We start from the raw sequence: 18,519 nt of genomic DNA on the forward strand, positions 1-18,519 counted from the left end.
GTTCGATCAAAGAACGAGCTCCCTCCGCATCGGAATCCACCTTTCACGGCGTCGCAGCTCGATAAGACGCCCCGTGGCACACGGTTAACAAGCGCTCGGTTATCAGCCTCGGTTGACAGTGTCACCGGTGCAACGGGATGATTATCGAGCACAAAATCCAACAACGGAATCAGGTAACCACCGAACGACACCTTTCACAGCCCAACAAAGTATCGGAGCTATTCTCCCCCATGGAATTCTATAATGATCGAATATTATCTAATATGAATGATATGAAACAAATCGTACATCGTTAAGAGGAATTAGCCAAAAATTATATAGTTTTAATTTTTTTAATTTTTCCGAATTAAATACAGAATTCGAATCTAATAATAGTTTGTACAAACGAACTATAGTGTTCCAAATTTATCGTAAAAAATTCTATAACAAATTTGTATTTTTATGAATATAATGTAACGATTGTATTTTTGTAAAAAGCACGAAGAATGTCGAAAATTGTTCGACAGACCAATGGCGATTGAATAGTTGGCAACTGATAATGGCTGATCTATAAAAGGACGTTCCGCGTTATCGCTAGCCACGATTTGTGTCGTAAACAGTAAGTGTACAGAAGAAGATGGAAGTGGAAATCCACATGGAAGTGGAAGAGACAGCTCCCCAACAAGCACCGCGATAAGCAACACCGTGATACGGAAATCACGCTATGCAGTCCTATCAGGAAGGAATACCGTTTGGAAGCACGATGCTCCTTCGAACGTGTATTATTTATTTTCTACGCTTTTGACCTTGCGCTCCTACTGTCCGCGTACTTGCAATTTACGACAGACGTTCCACGGCTAAGAAACGCGAACATTCGGTGACCACGCGCCATTATTCGCGTGCCTTCTGACTGGATTGCGTCTTAACAGCCAAACGGAGGAAATTCAGTGGCTCGAGGTGCCAATGGAAATAATTTTCTCGGCGAAATGCCACTTTTCAGTCATCCTTACCAAGAACTTTGCTCGAGTACTCGATCACCCTTGTCGACGAGCTCGCGTCGCTCTCGCGAGACCATCGTCCCCCGATCGTCGTTCACGCAACAGTGACGTCACTGGTCTCGCGATCGCTCCTATACTTTTTTCGTCTTCCTCACCGATTCGTGCTTTTCCTCCACTGGAAGGTGCGCTTTCGATCGATACCGTCGAAGATAGACCTCTATTCCCCTCTCACTCTCGACTTTCACTTCCGGTGTCCACCACGTGTCCCACAGGCACAAGCAAGAACCCGAATTGAAACACTCCGCGCGTGCAACGTCGGCACAGTCGATAATGTAGGTATTTACTCGTCTTCGAGACGGGAGAAAGGGAGGGCGCCGAAAGAAATGGAAGAAGCGCGGATTTCGTGGCACACGCGATGCATAGGACCGACGGGCACAGGGCGCCGTGACGCCAGTCGGCGACGCACAGGCTCGGCCGGCGCCGCGACGACACGCACAAACGCGTACAGAGACGCAACTGCTGGTTCGTAGACACGAGACAGGTCTACTACCTACCAGCCTGCTAACGCGCGACTAGGCGGTAATGGGGGGAGATCGGGCCAGGGGAGTTGCGCACGCGCACCACGTTTGCCCGCTGGTTCATTTTAACCTTGCTATCGGCATCGATACCACCACCGGACGGTGGGATGGTGTCCGGGCCGAAAAATCGAGACGACCACCGGAGAAAGTAATTGTCCGGCTGGACTTTTTCTTTCCTTTCACGGGGCGGCTACCGTGGACCAGACGTCGGTTACGAGAGGCGATTTTTGCTAAGGCTGTAGTAAAATCAACGTGGAGAGTCGATAGTCTTGTTAAGGGGCGATATTTCGGGATTAAACAAACAAATACTGTTCGAGTGTATGAAATATTGTGGCGAGAGAATTTTTTGTGATCGAATGGTGAAAGTTTTATTGGTCTCTGACCAGCTCATTTAGGATTTCTTTTACAAAGATATTATGATACGTATTTAGATACGCTAAGACACTCGTATCGGTGCAATTAGCTTATCGATGACTCATTCTGTATCAATAAATTATCCTTAACAAATCACGCGTTTTCCGTCTCGATATTATCTCATTAACTTTATTTACCCAATCTACCTTCGCAGAAACGAAATTTTCTGCCCATCAAAATTCCAACGAAATTACACGAACGCGATTAACCGAGTTCCATGTCAATAAAGCATTTAATAAGCCCCGCATCCTTTACCTTGACGCGTCATCAATTTCTTCGCCCGATCTACCTCCCTAAGAACACCTATACTTCTATCAACATCGTGTGGCAATCGGATCAAGGTAATTAACCAGTCAGTACTTCACCTCGCACCAAAAAACTAACTGTTACCAACAACGCTATTTCTTGCGTACTCCTTGACACCTCATCAGCTTCTTCACTTAATCCATCCTCAAGAGAAACCCTTCCTCGATTCAATGTCAAACACCTTTACTCCGCGATACCTTATCAACTTTTTAGCATATTTCCAAAAGTACTTATTAACGTATCAATCAATCGATACTTCGTTCCACGATTCGCATGTCTTTCATCTGTCCGTTTTCAACTGGTTCGGTCGACTTCTTCGCCCGATCCACCCTCACGAGAACGCCGATCACCCCCGTGGTCATTGCGAAACGATCATATCGAGTTAATTAATTAGATGACGATCCAATTCAGCCGTTTAGAAGAAACATGGCCACGATGTGGGAGCAGGAAACCGGTTCATCCTCCGCAAGAACAGCCACCGATTGCGATCGGCCGTTACGTTCTCATCCTGCGGCCTCGCGCGCTCGTGCCGAGGTGTGGCTTTCACGGGAAACTGCGGTGGCTGGGTTACGTAACAGGTTTTACGGTGTTTGACGGTCGTTGCAAAGCGCGCGTTTCGTGACACGGGGCTGCTCCTTTTCCAATCGCACCTGAATGCACGGCACCGAGCGATTACGGTTTCGCCAGAACGGATCTGGGAATGATAGATAATGACCGGGGAAAGAACAGTCACTGTCTGGTGGCGTCTGTCTCCTTCCCGGCTTGTCTCTTCGTGAGACAACGACGCAGCCGGAGCACCGCTGGTTTTCTCTTGTTGCGGCAATTTCGGTGATTGTACCAAGAGATGTTTCGAGTGTTACGCTTGTAGAGAGACTTGAACGCATTTTCCGAGGGACATTGTTTTTGTTATTCGTCAGATAATTTCGTTGTTGAAGAATGTCACGTGTTCTTGTAATAAGAAAGTCCTCTTGAATATTTTTGGTAAATCAGAAATCGCGGGCATAGTAATCGCAAGTAGTTCTTTCGTACAATTTAGTTAACGATACGACATACTCGCTTTGCCCGAAAATATGAGTCTCATTTTGAAAAATTTGCCTTTCTTCGCCGAAACCCCGAATATTCCGAATTTATGCATTCGACACAAAATTCCTTGGAAGTTCGATAATGATGACCGCAAAGACACAGCAGGAAATGTTGGTACGATCGCTTCCTTTGTAGCGATTTTCGTATCGGAAGCGGTGGGAACCGCATTGATAAATTATTTGCTCGGTAGCCATGTCGAAACGCGTCGATTAACTTTTGGCACCGCTACAGTTGCTCTTTGATAATTACACGCATAGTTTTCCACGATTTATGACGTGGTGACCGTAGAATCACGCTCTCGTTTTTTAACCTTTCTAATGTTTTACAAATTTTCTATGCAACATCTTTAGAGCCCATAAATCTACTCGTCTCTCTAATCGTCCGAGGGTTAACATCCGTGATATTGACGCGGAGACGCTGCGTTTCTAACTGCGCTCCGCTCGTTTTCGATCGAAGAAAGTATAATTAGGAGGCAGACCTCCAGTGAAAGTGAACACGATTCAATGAAGCCCCGATGAAGAAAGTTATGACAGATTGAATGATTCGGCGCAGCCAATTCTCGGTTAGCCTTTCCGTCGCGGAAAGCCACCATCTATGCCTACCATAGCATTGCTCTATTTCCTCAACTTGTTTTAAAAGAAGAAATAGCGCTCACACGAAAATACCCTTAATCATTATAAATTTGAATTTTCTCGCACTTTCGAACTTCAGAATTGCCCAGCAACCCTTTCAGAAAGGATAACATCACGAATTTCAAAAGAGGACAACCTAAAAAAAAGGGAGCTAGAAAAGGCATCGATCACGCGCGGATTCCTGAAGGACAGACTAGCGCGGATCTTCTGGGAAAGGGAGTGCAGTGGATTAGGCGAGTGGCTGTAAAAGGGACCGGGGAACGTTTGGAAAAAGCGGGGACTGCTGGCGAAAGAGATTTATTTGTGGCGCGGAGGTTTACCATCGCCGGGGAGAAAGAAGAAGAAGAAGAAGGAGGCGAAGAACCACCGGCACTGTTCGCCTTTCGCGTGGAAAAAGCGATCGCGGCCAAGGCGCGCGTACGAGGGAAGAAGAAGCGGTAAGAGAGGAGTGACTAGGCTCGTAGAAGAAATACGAGCTGCGGCGACCGGCGGAGAAGAAACTTCGATCGTTCACCGGCGGTGGAAAAAATTTATTGCACGCGTATCACCGGTCTGACGAGATGCTCCCGCGTGAGATGATCCTCGGAGCATGGCCGCGCATGGTGTTGATGTGTTAGCGTTAGGATGAGGCATTAAGGCCTCCGCGTTTCGAGTGGATGCCGAGCGAGGGTTAATGATTCTTAATGGCGAAAGGGAGAGAGGTAATTTGACGAATGGAAAGAAGCTTTGAGATAAGTTACAATGTTACAGTGCTCGCCTACTTTGTTCCGGCTGTTAGGGAGCTAAAATATTGGATAATCCCCACTTTCGTTCGTTCAGTTTGGAAATTATTTTTTTTAGCAAGCTGAGTAAAATTTAGAACAGTTTAATATACATTAAAGAGTTAGATTAATAGCTGGTATCTAGAAGATGTGAATTTTTTATTAAATACCAAACTCTCTTACCTCTGATATCTGTGAACTTTGCTCTCCATTATCTAGGAAACAGGTCTTCGATGCAAAAAGAATGTAACCTTTCGTAGCCAGAGGTTAGATCCTCTCATATTTCATTCCGACTCTTGGCTATCTGTTAAATATCTATTTAACAAAAATTGGATTTTTCATGTCTTGCAAATGTATATTTATATAAGTTATATTTACATTTATTTAGTATCAATAAAATGTAAAACTCTTACGCGTTTATATTTAAAAATATAATCTAAATGTTTTAATAAAAACTGAATGCGAAAAGAAATACAGAATAACATACAAAATTTAGAGAATTTGTAATTAATGAGAAATTATCGAATCATTCGTCCAACGGGAGTCTTCAGTTTCACTTGGCGGTTCTCCCCTAGCGAGACGCGCGGTTTAAGTATCGCTCGAGCCACCCTCGCGCGGTAAGAAAAGTGGCCAACAAACACACGGACTTGTTTCGGTTTCTCGAGGATCGTGTAACGATCAAACAAGGAACGATCGTAAAAATCTCGATGAAGGACGATAAAAGGAAGAACGACGCTTTCCATCCTACGCAGGGGGGTTAAACTATGGCGTCGCGGGAATCATGAACGAGGTGTCTCAGGAGCTCAGGTGCTCAGACGAGAATTTCGCTGGAACTTTTAAAAGTTTCTTTCGCGTACATTCTATGGATTATGACGCGAAACTCTGACAAAGTCGTATATTTTTTCGTTTAAGTATCCGGGGACGCTTCACAATGTTGGACGGGGGTTAATTGTAGAGTAGCGTTCTTATCTAAGAAAGTTCACTCTGTGATATACATTTAGTTGTAAATTTCAGTTTAGTACGAATTCATCCTCGTATTCTGTTGCTTTATTACTATATTTTGTTTGCAACGCTATTGCACGTATTTTTAGCATTTTACATAATAGACGCAAAATAGTGATTTTACCTTAATTCATATAAAACTACTGAACAGCAATTATTAGTTCCTACCTTTTATTAAAGATGAAAAATCGTAGCTGACTCTTATTTTTTCCTTTCGCGAATAGTAAGATGCCAAACAAATTTTTCTGCAACTCCGTTACTGCAAAAAACGGAATATCAGCCACCTAGTTAAGGTCTTAACAAGAAGAGATTTACCTACGGAATGAATTTTGAAACGTTATTGCAAAGCAAAACTGTGCTTGCAAGACGCGATACACGAGGTATCACGACGATGCGAGATATCTCAACCATGATGTCAAGAAAATTAATTAGCTTCCTACTCTAAACCAATTTTATCTTTAGAAAAAAGAAAACTTTTCAATCACTAAAACAAATACTAAATCTCAGCTCCATTCCACTATCTCCAACTTCACTTTCCCTTATTTCCAAAAGTTATTCTGGAATCCTTTCGAAACAACCTCGCAGAGGCCATAAACAATCCAAACACTCGGTCTCCCCACAGTAAGTTTCTTCACTCGCCTCGCTAGCAGCCCGGTTTTTCCGCTCGAAAACGCGCGATCATCTCCCTCGGGGTCGGCGCAAAGCGCTTCCGCGGCGAGGAATTATAATCGCAACCCGTTGTGTGATCACCCTTGCACCCTGTTTCAGGTTTAACTCGGTAGACGGTCGAATATGCAAAACGACTGGTTGGGTCGCAGTTTTGGAAAAAAAAAAAAAAAGACAACAATTTGGGAGAACGCGAAGCTCGGGACACCATAGGTACAATTGAAGCGAGACGGTCCCGTAATGAACTACGTTCCTCCGGTGGACTAGGGCGGTGGGAGGTTACGTTTAAATGGCGCGTGGAGGGGTAAACGCGCGTGAATTGGGATTAATTCTTGGGGTTGGATGAATGAACGACACTCCAAGGATCGCTGCAGGTTAATGTTGATTGTCGCGTGCACAGTGCTCGCTGTTTTATTGGACACTTCTTTACGATTGCATCGGTTTGTGTTTTCTGGTTACTTTCTTCTCTTCTCTTGTGTTCTAGCTCTTTATTTTCTTTTTGGTTGTACGTCTTTTTTATAGTTTCACTATATGTTCGTAGGCAATGAATGGTTTCTTTTAAATTATATTTTAAAGTTGTCTTGTCGTCAACTTCACTAGATATGTTACTAAACAATTTCTTGTTGTACTTCTTTTTGGGGGGATCATTTACATGATCCTCGACGAATAAATAAATACCTCAACTATACTCGGAAGCAAAACTCCCAGGGACAAGTTCTATCATCTTATCGTCTGTTTGTTGGTATCTGGAAGTACAGCTGTTGCACAAGAGCCAGGCGGAAGAATGGAAAAGACGGAAAAAAGGGGCGCAGCATCTGGATTTTATCGGCAGGCACGCGTACACACGCCGAAAGAACCGAGGTGACTGGGTTAAGAAAAAGGCAACACGAAACAATTTGCACCTTGTAATTGCGCTAACGGTGCTGGTAATTAGCGTGCCTTCTTACGTACCGGAGGAAACGTTCCGTTGCAATATGAAACGGTCATTTAGAACCGCCTGTCTGCAATTCAACAATTTCCTCCGGATAGTTCTGCAGACTCCGTGTTTTTGTTTCAAATGTTTAAAGCGTTTCCTACCATTTCATTCTCGCCGGTGCATATCTATGAACCGTTGTTCAATCGAACCTCGCTCAACGTTTCATTTCATTTCTCTAGTCGAAAGCAATTTTATTTCGCATGAAAACAATTCTGATATCCTGTTTCTAAGGATATTGGTAATATTTATTATAGCGATAATATAATATATAGTGTAGTGTAGTGTAGTGTAGTGTAGTAAATAACTTTGAGAAACGTTTGAGACAAACTTGAATCCTTAATTTCATTACAACGAATAAAAACCTAATCATCGAATATTCACTTCAGATTTATCTTATTTGAGAAAGAACTTTTTTAAGAATTATTTTTCACCCTCTAATGTAATAGCAAGATCTTTGTTAATCCAATTAATAATGGCACCCTCGTTAATAAAAAAATTATTCAACAAACATAGCTGCCTGATCAACATCGACCATTTAATGAAACTTTCCTTAATATCGACCCTCTCGAACGCTCGAGGGATGAAACGGAAAATGACCACGGTTCGAAAACTTGAACAAGCGGACGAAAAGGTCGGAATTCCCATCGTGGAACAGGATTCGAAGTGTGATCCTGTGATTAACGATCGCGTACTGTAATCGGTGAAATCAGGGGCGAATCGGTGAAACCAGAGCCTCGGTTCTGCGTGATAAATACTGGATCCATCCTTCAGACCGGCGACAATTGGCCGCGGTGATCGGCTTCGTCTAGCTTGCACCACTCGCGGCGGCTCGTATACGTCGAACGATTTGTTCTCTGCCAGCCGAGGCCATTTTCCGTCGCTCCACCCTCTTATCCGTCATATCTGGAGCTTCGCCTCCGTCGAATTTCGTGCTTTCCCGTTCCCCGGAAATCACGTCACGTACGCGGCTGCGTCCCCGCCCAGTCAACCTCTCGTCTTTTCTGATCGCTTTTTGACTCGAAACGTTGATATTCCGCGTCGAGCGACCATCGCGTCTAACTACATCGAAACCCACGTGAACTTAAATACAACTCAAAAGATTCAAGCAATTAATTATACTGAATTTGAATGAACAGTGATCCCACGCACAGAAGAGTATAATGACAGACCCATGTGTGACATGCAAATGAAAACTCTTCTGAACAATTTTAAAGAAACGAATTAAACTCCACCCCTTGCGAACAGTTCTCGATTCATCGACACCATTATGCATTATCGCTGGAAAACGGTTGTCCAATCGTATCAGGTTTAGCGTCCCCGACATCCTTTCTGGACGCCCTTTCGTACACCTTGGAAACGGTAGAACGTGGGTAAGGGTGTGTTCGCGGCGTTTACAAGGGCAGCTAACGGCGCCCTGCGTTTTCGGAATAATTTAATTAGTAAGCGTACGAAGTGAAGTGCCAAGTCTTATCCCGTGGGCTTAATAGCGACCTCTGACTTTGCGCCCCCGCGAGACGTATTCGTCCCTGGGAACTCGTCTGAGCTGGTAGTAAAAGAGCCGGAGAATCCCTCGCCATCGAACGAGATCATGAAAACGGGGTCCTGGCGTATCCTCAGGAGGATGACGCTTAACGAATTAATTAAACATTATTTTGCTTAACTGCGCAGCGCGCTAACAGTTCGTCTTCCTCTTGTGGGCCTATGAGTTTTACGGCCCGTCTCTGATGTTGATGCTTCGAGCAATTTTTGGTCAAGTGGATGATTTATGATTATTGCATATGTTTTATGCTATGTAGTTTCGCTCCTTTCTCTTTTTTCGAACGTTTGAGTGTGCTTTGTGTTTTGGAACCGTTTAATCGTATTCGTCTGTCTCTTCTTAGTCTCAATAATATTATAATTGAAATACTCGTATGAAAATTGAACATCGAGTACAAAGTTTTAACCAGTACACAGGATAAGGAGATAAATAAGTAAAATAGGAGTGGTAACAATCGAGAGAAAGAAATTTTAATAAAAAGAAAGAAGTTGAGATTTAAATCTCGTACGAAACAGAAACCAACAACTTCCACTGTTCGATCTAAAAATCCATATCGCTATCAAACGCGCGAAGAACCTTTTAAAAAAACCGTCCCCTCGAATGGTCGCGCGCCATCGTCAAACGGAAACGATCGTAAAGGGGGATGAAAACGAGAATCACAGAGCTTCCAGTTCCTCTTCGACGGAACCGCGCATGAATTCCTCCGTAACATCGTCGGCTTGGTCTCGCGGCGTGTTCCGGCGGTTCTTGCGCGCGGCGGTGCACGAAGGGAACTTTTATATCGTCGCAAATTGCTCGAGGCCGGTCGCCGGCCCCGTCCCGCCGCGATGGTTACTTTTTAATTAAAAGTTTCGCCTTTAAAGCCACGGCCAGGCGAACTCGACCGGGGCAAAAGGGACAAATTGCATCGGACTGTACACACGCGGAGCGCGACGCTCAGCCGCGGGACAATCGAATGGAAAACAAGCCGTGCACGCATCGAACGACTGCACGTGAAAGCTTTCCTTTGTCGCAGCTCGTTCCGGATTGTGTACGAAAGTCAATGACAGGGTGAACGAGTTTTTTGTACATTGCGAATGGATTCTTTCGTTTTTTTTTGTTTTTGTTCGATTTTGGGGGATGATGGATGGTTGGATCGTCACGATGGAGTGTATAATCGTAGATCTGTAGTGACTCGGTTGATTGGGAATGTTAGTTAATCACAGTGTTGTGACAAGCATGGGTTTAATTTGTTGCAAACAGTTTGGATGATATGGAAAATTGGTAGATGTGTTCTTTTAGTTGAGAAAGGTGGAGCACTGTAGCTGCTAGTTGTAGTATATATTTTAATAGTAGAATGACAATAATGTAACAGTACAGTGGAAGTAATATTGGAGGTAGTGTTAGAGCAGAGTAACAGCAAGAGAATAATAGAGTAAGCTATTAATGCAGTAATAAAATAATAACCAAGTAAAGTAGTACTACCGTAGCATTAAAGCAGCATTATGATATACACTGGAGAAATTACAATTCCAAATGTAGTCGATGTATTTCTTCCATTCCTTCGTCCCATATCTCTGTATCACTATCCACGTGTCACAATATACTCATTATTCCATTACAACCATTCATCACATTCCACAGTATACTTATCTCCCCCCACCAATTCTGCTTTCAGACCCCATAACGGTCCTATCAATAAACAATCTTACATAAAAATATCCACTCAATTATTCCGATATACAAGTCTAATATGCATTGAAAAAGTAATAATGGGAAATTCTTAAAAATGATTAAGTAGTTAGCAAATTCGTTTTCGTTTCAACAACATTGGTAGTTCCGGTGTTTTATAAAATGTTTAAGCTGGGAAACTTTACTTTAGGTAATTAGTTGTTTTATCATTTATCGGTTTCGAGCGAAATTAACGAAGGGGATCGATGGAGCACATGGCGGGGTCTCCATTTTCAAAAGACGTTGATCGCGAAAAAACGGTCTGGACGATACGTTTCTGCGACTGGCCGTCGAGGAGGGACCCGTGTTCCTTTTACGACGCGGCTTCCCTCGGCGACACTCGGCCATTAGCATATTCTTCATTCTACGGCCGGCAGAAGCTCTCCCGGAGTTTCTTGTCATCTGATTTCGAGAGCGGAGTGTTCGGGTTCTTTGTGAGAGTTCCCGGTAGTTCTTTGGCGATCTGTGACAATTTTTGGCGAGGGATCGGGCATTTCTGGTAGAAGAAGTTGTTAGGGGTGCAAGAAATTTGCATTTCAGGGATCTTCGTTAATTTTTGAGCGTTTTTTTAAAGAGTTGTCGCATTTCTTGACAATAATGATGCGTCAGCATCTCGTGATCAGAGTAAACATTAAATTATTTGACTCTCAATGATTGAATCTCAAGATAGCCTCTCTGTTCATTATCTTCTGGATTCAATAAGAAAATAAACTGTGAAAAACTTGATTACGAATATGCATGCGATGAAAGAAACTGGTAAAGTAATTTAAAAATAATATTCTCTTCGCGAACTAATTAAGTGATAGAATTTTATAATTATGAACGATGATACGAATAGTGCAAGCGCGCAATGAAACGTTTTATATCTTTAGCTTTATCTTGAAAAGAATTCTGTCGTTTCCTCAGACACGGAACGCGGACAAAACCCACCCACGCGAGACCCCGAAACGAGGAACACCGCGGCGAGTCGCGGACAGGGGTGCGCGAGTACCTGGAGGTAGGGGCCAAGCGTTACGGTAATTGCGTTTACGAAACCGCGAACGGGCAAGAACAGCGGCGAGAACTGGTCGTTTGTCAGTGGCAAATAGAACAGTCGATCCCATCGGGGCCTCTAACGAGGCCTCGTTATTGCCGCTGCATCGCGTCGATCTTTCGGCGACCGTTTTCGATCGCCTAATTAAACCGAGGAATCTTCCACTGGGAACCAATAAAGGGCGAAGAATACCCCCTGTTCCTCTCTCGCCCTTTCCCTTCTACATTTTTTTCTTCGCTTCCTTCCTTTCTTTCCTCCTCGTGTTCCTCCTCGCGATCGATAGTCAGCGCAGCCGAATGTCCGACATCCGGGGACAATTTATAACGACGATAAATTCCTGCCCCTCTTTCATTAGTGGCCTAGCGCGCCAGATTTACAGCGATCTCTAGCGTTATGGACAGCGTGCACCGTGTTTCGCGGTGGATCGTATTTTCTGCCGTCGCGCGGGGGGTGGTTGGCTCCTGAGGGAATTCGGTTTGTCTCGAGCGTCCTTTTTATCTTTTTTAAACGAGCAAACCGCTAAAGGTGTCCCGATATGAATATGTTTTCAAAGAGCTTTTAAAGAATAAATTTTTGATAAACTAAAAATGTTGAACAATCCTAACGAGGACAGAATAGTAATATTTCGAGGTTAATTCCGTTTAGGGAACATATTTCCTTATCTTTTCGGGTTTATGTAATATATTTTTCTATTTAATGAATCTCTCGACACCAGGACACAGAGTTATTTTTTCTGGTGTTAAAAAACGAATAAAAGAGGTTTCACTGAAAAAGCTTTCAATGAAAAAAGGTATGTAGAAGAGGGAAGGAGGGAAACGAATCAAAGTATTAAAAAGAAATGAATCGAGGAATTGAATAAAATTCACACTTTTCTGTCGATATAAACGACACGAAAGCAGACTTCCGAGAGGAAGCGTGACGAATATTCAGAGCCGCAATTTCAGCGACACCTCGGCCACTCCCCAGGTTCGACTTTCGACGCCCGCGAGTTCTCTCCATTTTCGGCGCGTGCGACTCGATTTATCAGCGTTGAATTAAATTCCCATCGAAATCTCCATAACCGTGAACTTGCGATCGCCCCGCGCACGCCATTCAATTTAAATTCTCGCTCGATCCATTTCAACGTCGATGCTCCTCTATAAACCAGACGGATACACGCGGCAACCGAAACGAGCATTCGGTTCGATCTGCCGTTGATCAGTTACGGACACACCGCGCGCGTATTGCCTGTGTTTATTACGACCGACCTTCTTAGGAGAAACTCGTAAAAAGGCAACGAAACTGGGTTACGATTCTGTATCGGTACAGATGTTCACTGGGATACCAAGAGTTGGGACGTTTTATTCGATGATCAATTTTCTTTCACCTCGGCGACAGAGTTATTTCGAGGGATGACGATATCTCGAGTTTCGCCACTAAAAGTGCAACGTGGTTATTAACGACACTTCGGAAAAATTCCGTTTTCTAATTAAATGGAAGAAAATTCGTGAAAGACACATTAAATAATTTATAGCGACTTATTGAATTATAGAAAGAGGTTGTAAGTGACTTTGTTGGAATTAATGTGTGAACGGTGCGAGGAGGAGATTAATTATTGACAATTAGGGATGTGATGGCTGAATGTTTTGAAAGGGATTGCAGAAGCAGTTCCTTCAGAGAGGAATGACCAATACGACTACAGTCTACTGACGTTTCGCCCAGCGATAGACAATATTCAAATAAGACATTCGATGCAAACCAACGATAAGATGAAAGAGGAATCCAATTGAATGCTAAGATTTAACGTCCTCTGCATCTCGTTCGGTGAAGATACATGAAACGTCTTGTTCGCTCCACTTGAAATTCAAGATCTCTTATTGTATTAAAATAAGAGATGGATACTTGACAGACTCATCCTCTATTTCCTTGACAGCACCGCTTGGGAGGAGATCGCGTAAATTTCTGGATCGTGTTACTACTTGCGCCATCAATGAGAATGTAAACAAATAAATGAACAAGCCGAAATTAAAAATGCACACAGATTAAAAATATAATTGAAACCTTTTTCCTTCGTCTTAAATTTAATAATTAGGCAATTAAACAAATGTGGTCAAATAAACAGAACGACAGAACGTATAAAAAGTATGTGAATCCTTTGCAACGATTTCATAATATATTATAAAATAAAAAATTTGTCGATCCTTGGTTTTGAACTTGTAGAAAAACATTTCTGCGAAACAGAAGAATGGATTTATCCGGTCTCTCTCCCATAAGCCGGATTATCCTCGACGTTAATCGGTGAAAATGAAATCCAGCCCTAATTACAGGCGCCAGAAGTTGGTATTAATTACGAGGCGTAATTGTCAATTGACATCGTGACGGATTGCGCGAAAATCGGGAGTGAATTAAGAAGGGGTTAACATAATCTCCACGTTCACGTTATGGAACACGTTATGGAACACGTTATGGAACATAGATTGATGAAATTTACCGCTAATATATGGCGGAGATTGAAATTAGTTACTAGAATTAATGATTTCTATATGAAACGGTCGTATGTTAATCATCGATATAATTGGCAGATGTATTTTGACGAATGCAAATATTATTAGGGAATATTCAACACCTCGTACGTAATTCTTCAGACTTTAACTCTGATTCTCTTTTCATTCTTTATCGTCGATACCGAGGGTGACTATAATTATAGGTCTGAATATAAGTCACCCTACTAAAAGTCACTGCAGACAGCCACCCTGCGCTGAAATATTCCCTCTGAATAATCTCTAATAAATAATTCCTAATTACGCGTAGTGTTCCGTGAACAAAGAAGAAATCAAATAAATAACACTGCGTAATAATTTATCAAAATTGTATATCTACCATTTTACTTCTTCTAGTTCGACGATAGAATAATTATTATACATGTATTAATCTTGGGATACATCATTATTTACTAATATATCTTTATCAGTGTCAATAAATACTGATATGTAACAACTGTGTTCAATGTCATCCGAAACTAAAACTAATTCACAGAGATATAAAAACACAGAAAGTATAAACTTTGTTGTCCCCCCCCCCCCCCCCCCATCCCCACACACACACACTTTTGAGATGAACAAATTGTTTCAAGCAAGTACTACAAGAGTGACTAAGACATATTTGCACATTTCCTTACTTCAAAATTCAATAATTCCCAATGTCCATCAGAACTACAATTACAATAAATTCTCCTTCAGCTCGTTCCTCAACTCAGACACCTAATTTAACGATTATCCTCTAAAACGCTGTAACCTACAACATTTCTATTCAACCCTGAAGGGAGCCTGGACGCTTCGAATGAAGGTGAACGAGCTGGAATCGAAACACAACTCACCTAAGAATGTGCTGATTGGTGCTCTGCAGCAGAATGGTGGTGTACTTGGTGATCAGCATCTTCCTCGGTGAAATCCACGAGCTGTCGGGGTGACGCGTAGCTCCGATGACGGGCGGCGAAGGGGTGGCACCTCGCGCACTCGTATCGCATAAATCGCCCGGCTACGAAAATCGAGCACCAGGGACGGCGAGGAGCGCGTGGATGCCGCGGAAATTCTTCCGGCTATATTTAGCGCTTCCAGCCGGCACAAAGCCGTCCGGCTGCATCCTTCTTCTCCTCTTCTTTTCGCGCTTCCAGTGAAAACCTTGACGTCATTCGGACGCCGATCTTGGCTGTGGTCAGGTTGCAGGTTCCTCCGCGCCTACTCCGCCCGATCGTTCCTCTCTGGCCCTGACGTCATCGATCGCGCGTGGCCCTTGTTTCGTATCTAGCCTGCCTCGTCGATTCGATCCCACGAGTTTGCTCCTTCCTTGCGAACGCTTCAATTGTTTGTTGGATTTTTTATTTTCATTCCAACTTTCTTTTTCGTTCGTGCTCCGCGGTCTGACCAAGTGCTTTTGCTGATTTATCAAACAACTTTCAGATTAATTTCGATGCGTAGCGTTCAGTTTAATTAGGCTCATGATTCATCGGTTGATTTTTGTAATGGAACAGCTGATTCGGATCTTCGATTCACTTTGTTCGTACAGATTCGTTTGTGCCGTTTATTAGATTACTTTTTATTAAACTTTGGAATATATTATTTATATTACTATACTTCTACTTGCATATAATTATTGATAATTAATAAAAATTAAATATTTTAATTTTTATTTGTTCGTCGGTTACTTCTTTCGGCGGGGAAGTTCCTTCTGGATTTCTGGACCCTTTGTCGATTCTTCTTGGTAATGGTGGATACATTCTTGGTAACCACTGCTTGTGGTCTCTCGTATAGGTTTGGTTAATATCGATGGTATTGCTGGTTTGATAAACTGCTGCCTTGTCGGATTGGCGGCCTTTGTGAACGATAATAATATATGGTTGGTTTTATGGAGATTCGAGAATATCGATTGCTTCTCGCTACGAGGAGACTGTATTCGCACACACGATTTATGAGTTCACTGATCTATTGGCTGGATAGCTCGTAATCTGGAGTTACGCTGGATCTGCCACGGGATTTTATATTCTTACACGGGATCCCGACTGCTTTTTGCTCCGTTCAGGCTCTATTCGTAGACAATTTACGAGTTTGTTGATCCACCACGGTCGGATATTTGAACAATCGAAGCTTCGATCGAAATATTAACAATATTATACTGGTTATTTGCGGTTGCGGTGAATCCACTATTTTATACCTTTTTTACTTTTGATAACAAGTTACTATTTATTTTACTTTTTAATGAAACTTCTCTCACTGCGCTGTTTTTTATGTCAAAAAGTCTACAACGTAAAGTCTGGTTTCGACCTGCTACCGACCGCGTCTCACAAACTCCACCGTTCTGCACCCCAACATTTCAATTGTAAAACACCGTTTCACACGACTTTCCACGACTTCGAGCGGACGTCCTCGTCGAGAGCGCGGCGATCGCGTTTCCGTTAAACGCGCAGCTGTTTTACGAAAAGCTCTACCGACCGGGTGCGCCGGCGTTCCCCGGCTCTCTCAAAGAGCCAGCAAGGTTTCCAAGGTTTCGCCGCGTGTTTACCAGCCTGACAGATAGCGGCAGGTGCAACGATCGCTCGCTGGCCTTCTTCGTTCGCCGTGGCGCCGTTTTGATTCTATTCTCGCGTGTCATCAGCGGGCGAGGCCGACATTTCGGGGTTCGTATGCGCCGGGTCTTCGCTCGATGCTTCCCTGGCGTTGGTCAGCCACCTCGAAGTACCAGCGCGAACTTGAACGCGATCGGCGAACGACCTCGCCTCTCTCTCTTTCTCGAGGACCCGTCGATTGTCCTCTGTCGCGGGCTCGTCGAACGATCGGGGGCCGTCTCCGGAGTGCACGGTTTCGTGGAAATCAAGGCAATCGCGTCGAATCGCGAGCCGACTTGATATTTTTAGCGCCACTTCGGAGGGATCGCAGCGGTCAACTCGTGCAATGGAGAGATTCCGCGATGCGACTCGATCGGACGGTTCAAGGAGTCCAACAGTTTAAATGACACCACCGGAGTTATTCTCGTTCTCAGTCTAAACGAGCGAGATGAGAGGCCTGTTTCTTTATCTACGATTGCAGCAGCTTCGAAATTGAGAATTTGTCAATTTTAGTCGATGCAAAAATATTGCACTCGAATTAAAGATGAATTTATTTTTAACGTGCAAAGGTTGACGAAAGACATTGATACGAACGACTGAATCTTCACGGTATTCGGTGGTCGTAACAATATACATTTGTCGTAGGAAGATTCGGATCATTGAAGCGAATCTAGTTTCGTCGTTTCAGAAGGAGGTCAGTCCGATCAACGCGTTGTACGCGGAGAATCATGGCAATGCGCGCATTTATCTTGCTAGATCTTGATTATTAAACGAGTCCAATTCAGCACGGACGTGGCGATGAGCGAACGGCGCGCACAATATCTTCCTTGTTCCCTAAAATTCAAATTGTTCGAATGGTCGAATCTCAGCAGAAACGCGGGCACTGTCGACGCTTGGAATTCAGCTTGCTAAAATTCCAGAACTATAGCAAGTTCTTCGATCAACCGATCATCAGACTTCAGAAAGAGTTGTCAGTATGCTAAATAGTTACGGGGAATTAAAAAGCTTGAAAATCCAATTTCCGGATAGTTCTGCTCGAAAACGTTCAACGAAATCTTCTAAACAGCCGTCTTCTAAACGAACAGTTCGGTCATCACCGGAAGCGATGAGAAATGGCGAACACGTGTTTCGCAGTGGCCATCGAATCGTTTGGTTACCTAACCCTCGAGCAATGGTAGCGAATAGGTAGTAGTCGTTGATTTTTGTCGAAATCACAAAACTGCCCACTCGCGCACTGTTCCATAATAAAGTACGTTTTGTACGATTTTCAGAAGTGCCTGAACTTTCGAACGAGGTGTGTGCAGACTCGCGTGTCGGCGACAGTGGCAGGTGGCAGGAAACCGCCTCTAAGTGGCATCGACAGGAGCGTGGCCGGTGTGCCAGTACTCGTCTGGCAGCTCGCTCGGAAGTGATCTGCTCAATAAGCGTCGCTCCGCGGCGCGCTTAATCGGTGTCAACGAAGGACAGGCGGACGACGATAAACACTCTCGCGGTCGTTATACGCCGATGACGTCGGTTCTAGAAACTCATCGGTTCGTACGAGCACTGTGGACGAGCTTCTCGCGATCGAGTGAGTGCCTTCTGCGAACTTGCGCGAATTTAGCAAGCAACGGATCTGCTCTCGCGGCCTCTTCCGGTAACCGGTGGCCCTGTATCTCGTTCATCCGCGAGCCGCGACGAGGTTAAGCGCCCGGAGGCTGGATCGATGGCCGATTCGCGTTATCGATCTCTCAGAATCGCGAACGGCGACCGTGGACCGGTTAA

General features: G+C 43.8%; 1 protein-coding gene across 8 annotated transcripts in view; it reads right to left on the reverse strand.

Moving 5' to 3' along the window:
• The window catches only part of Spri (Src homology 2 domain-containing protein sprint), a 165,931-nt gene that overhangs the window by 55,846 nt on the left and 91,566 nt on the right, over positions 1–18,519 (reverse strand). Inside the window, exon 1 of one of the 8 annotated variants that reach the window (XM_076908176.1) lies at positions 15,031–15,143. The exons of 6 other annotated variants lie outside the window; for them this stretch is intronic. In XM_076908176.1, coding sequence (XP_076764291.1) covers positions 15,031–15,089 — 59 coding nt within the window. In that variant the 5' untranslated portion in view covers positions 15,090–15,143. Of the gene's footprint in view, positions 1–989; positions 1,137–15,030; positions 15,144–18,519 lie in introns of those variants that run through there. One more of the 8 variants, XM_076908166.1, reaches the window with a different exon arrangement.

The sequence above is a fragment of the Xylocopa sonorina genome, chromosome 1, assembly GCF_050948175.1.
Source record: "Xylocopa sonorina isolate GNS202 chromosome 1, iyXylSono1_principal, whole genome shotgun sequence".
NCBI lineage: Eukaryota > Metazoa > Arthropoda > Insecta > Hymenoptera > Apidae > Xylocopa > Xylocopa sonorina.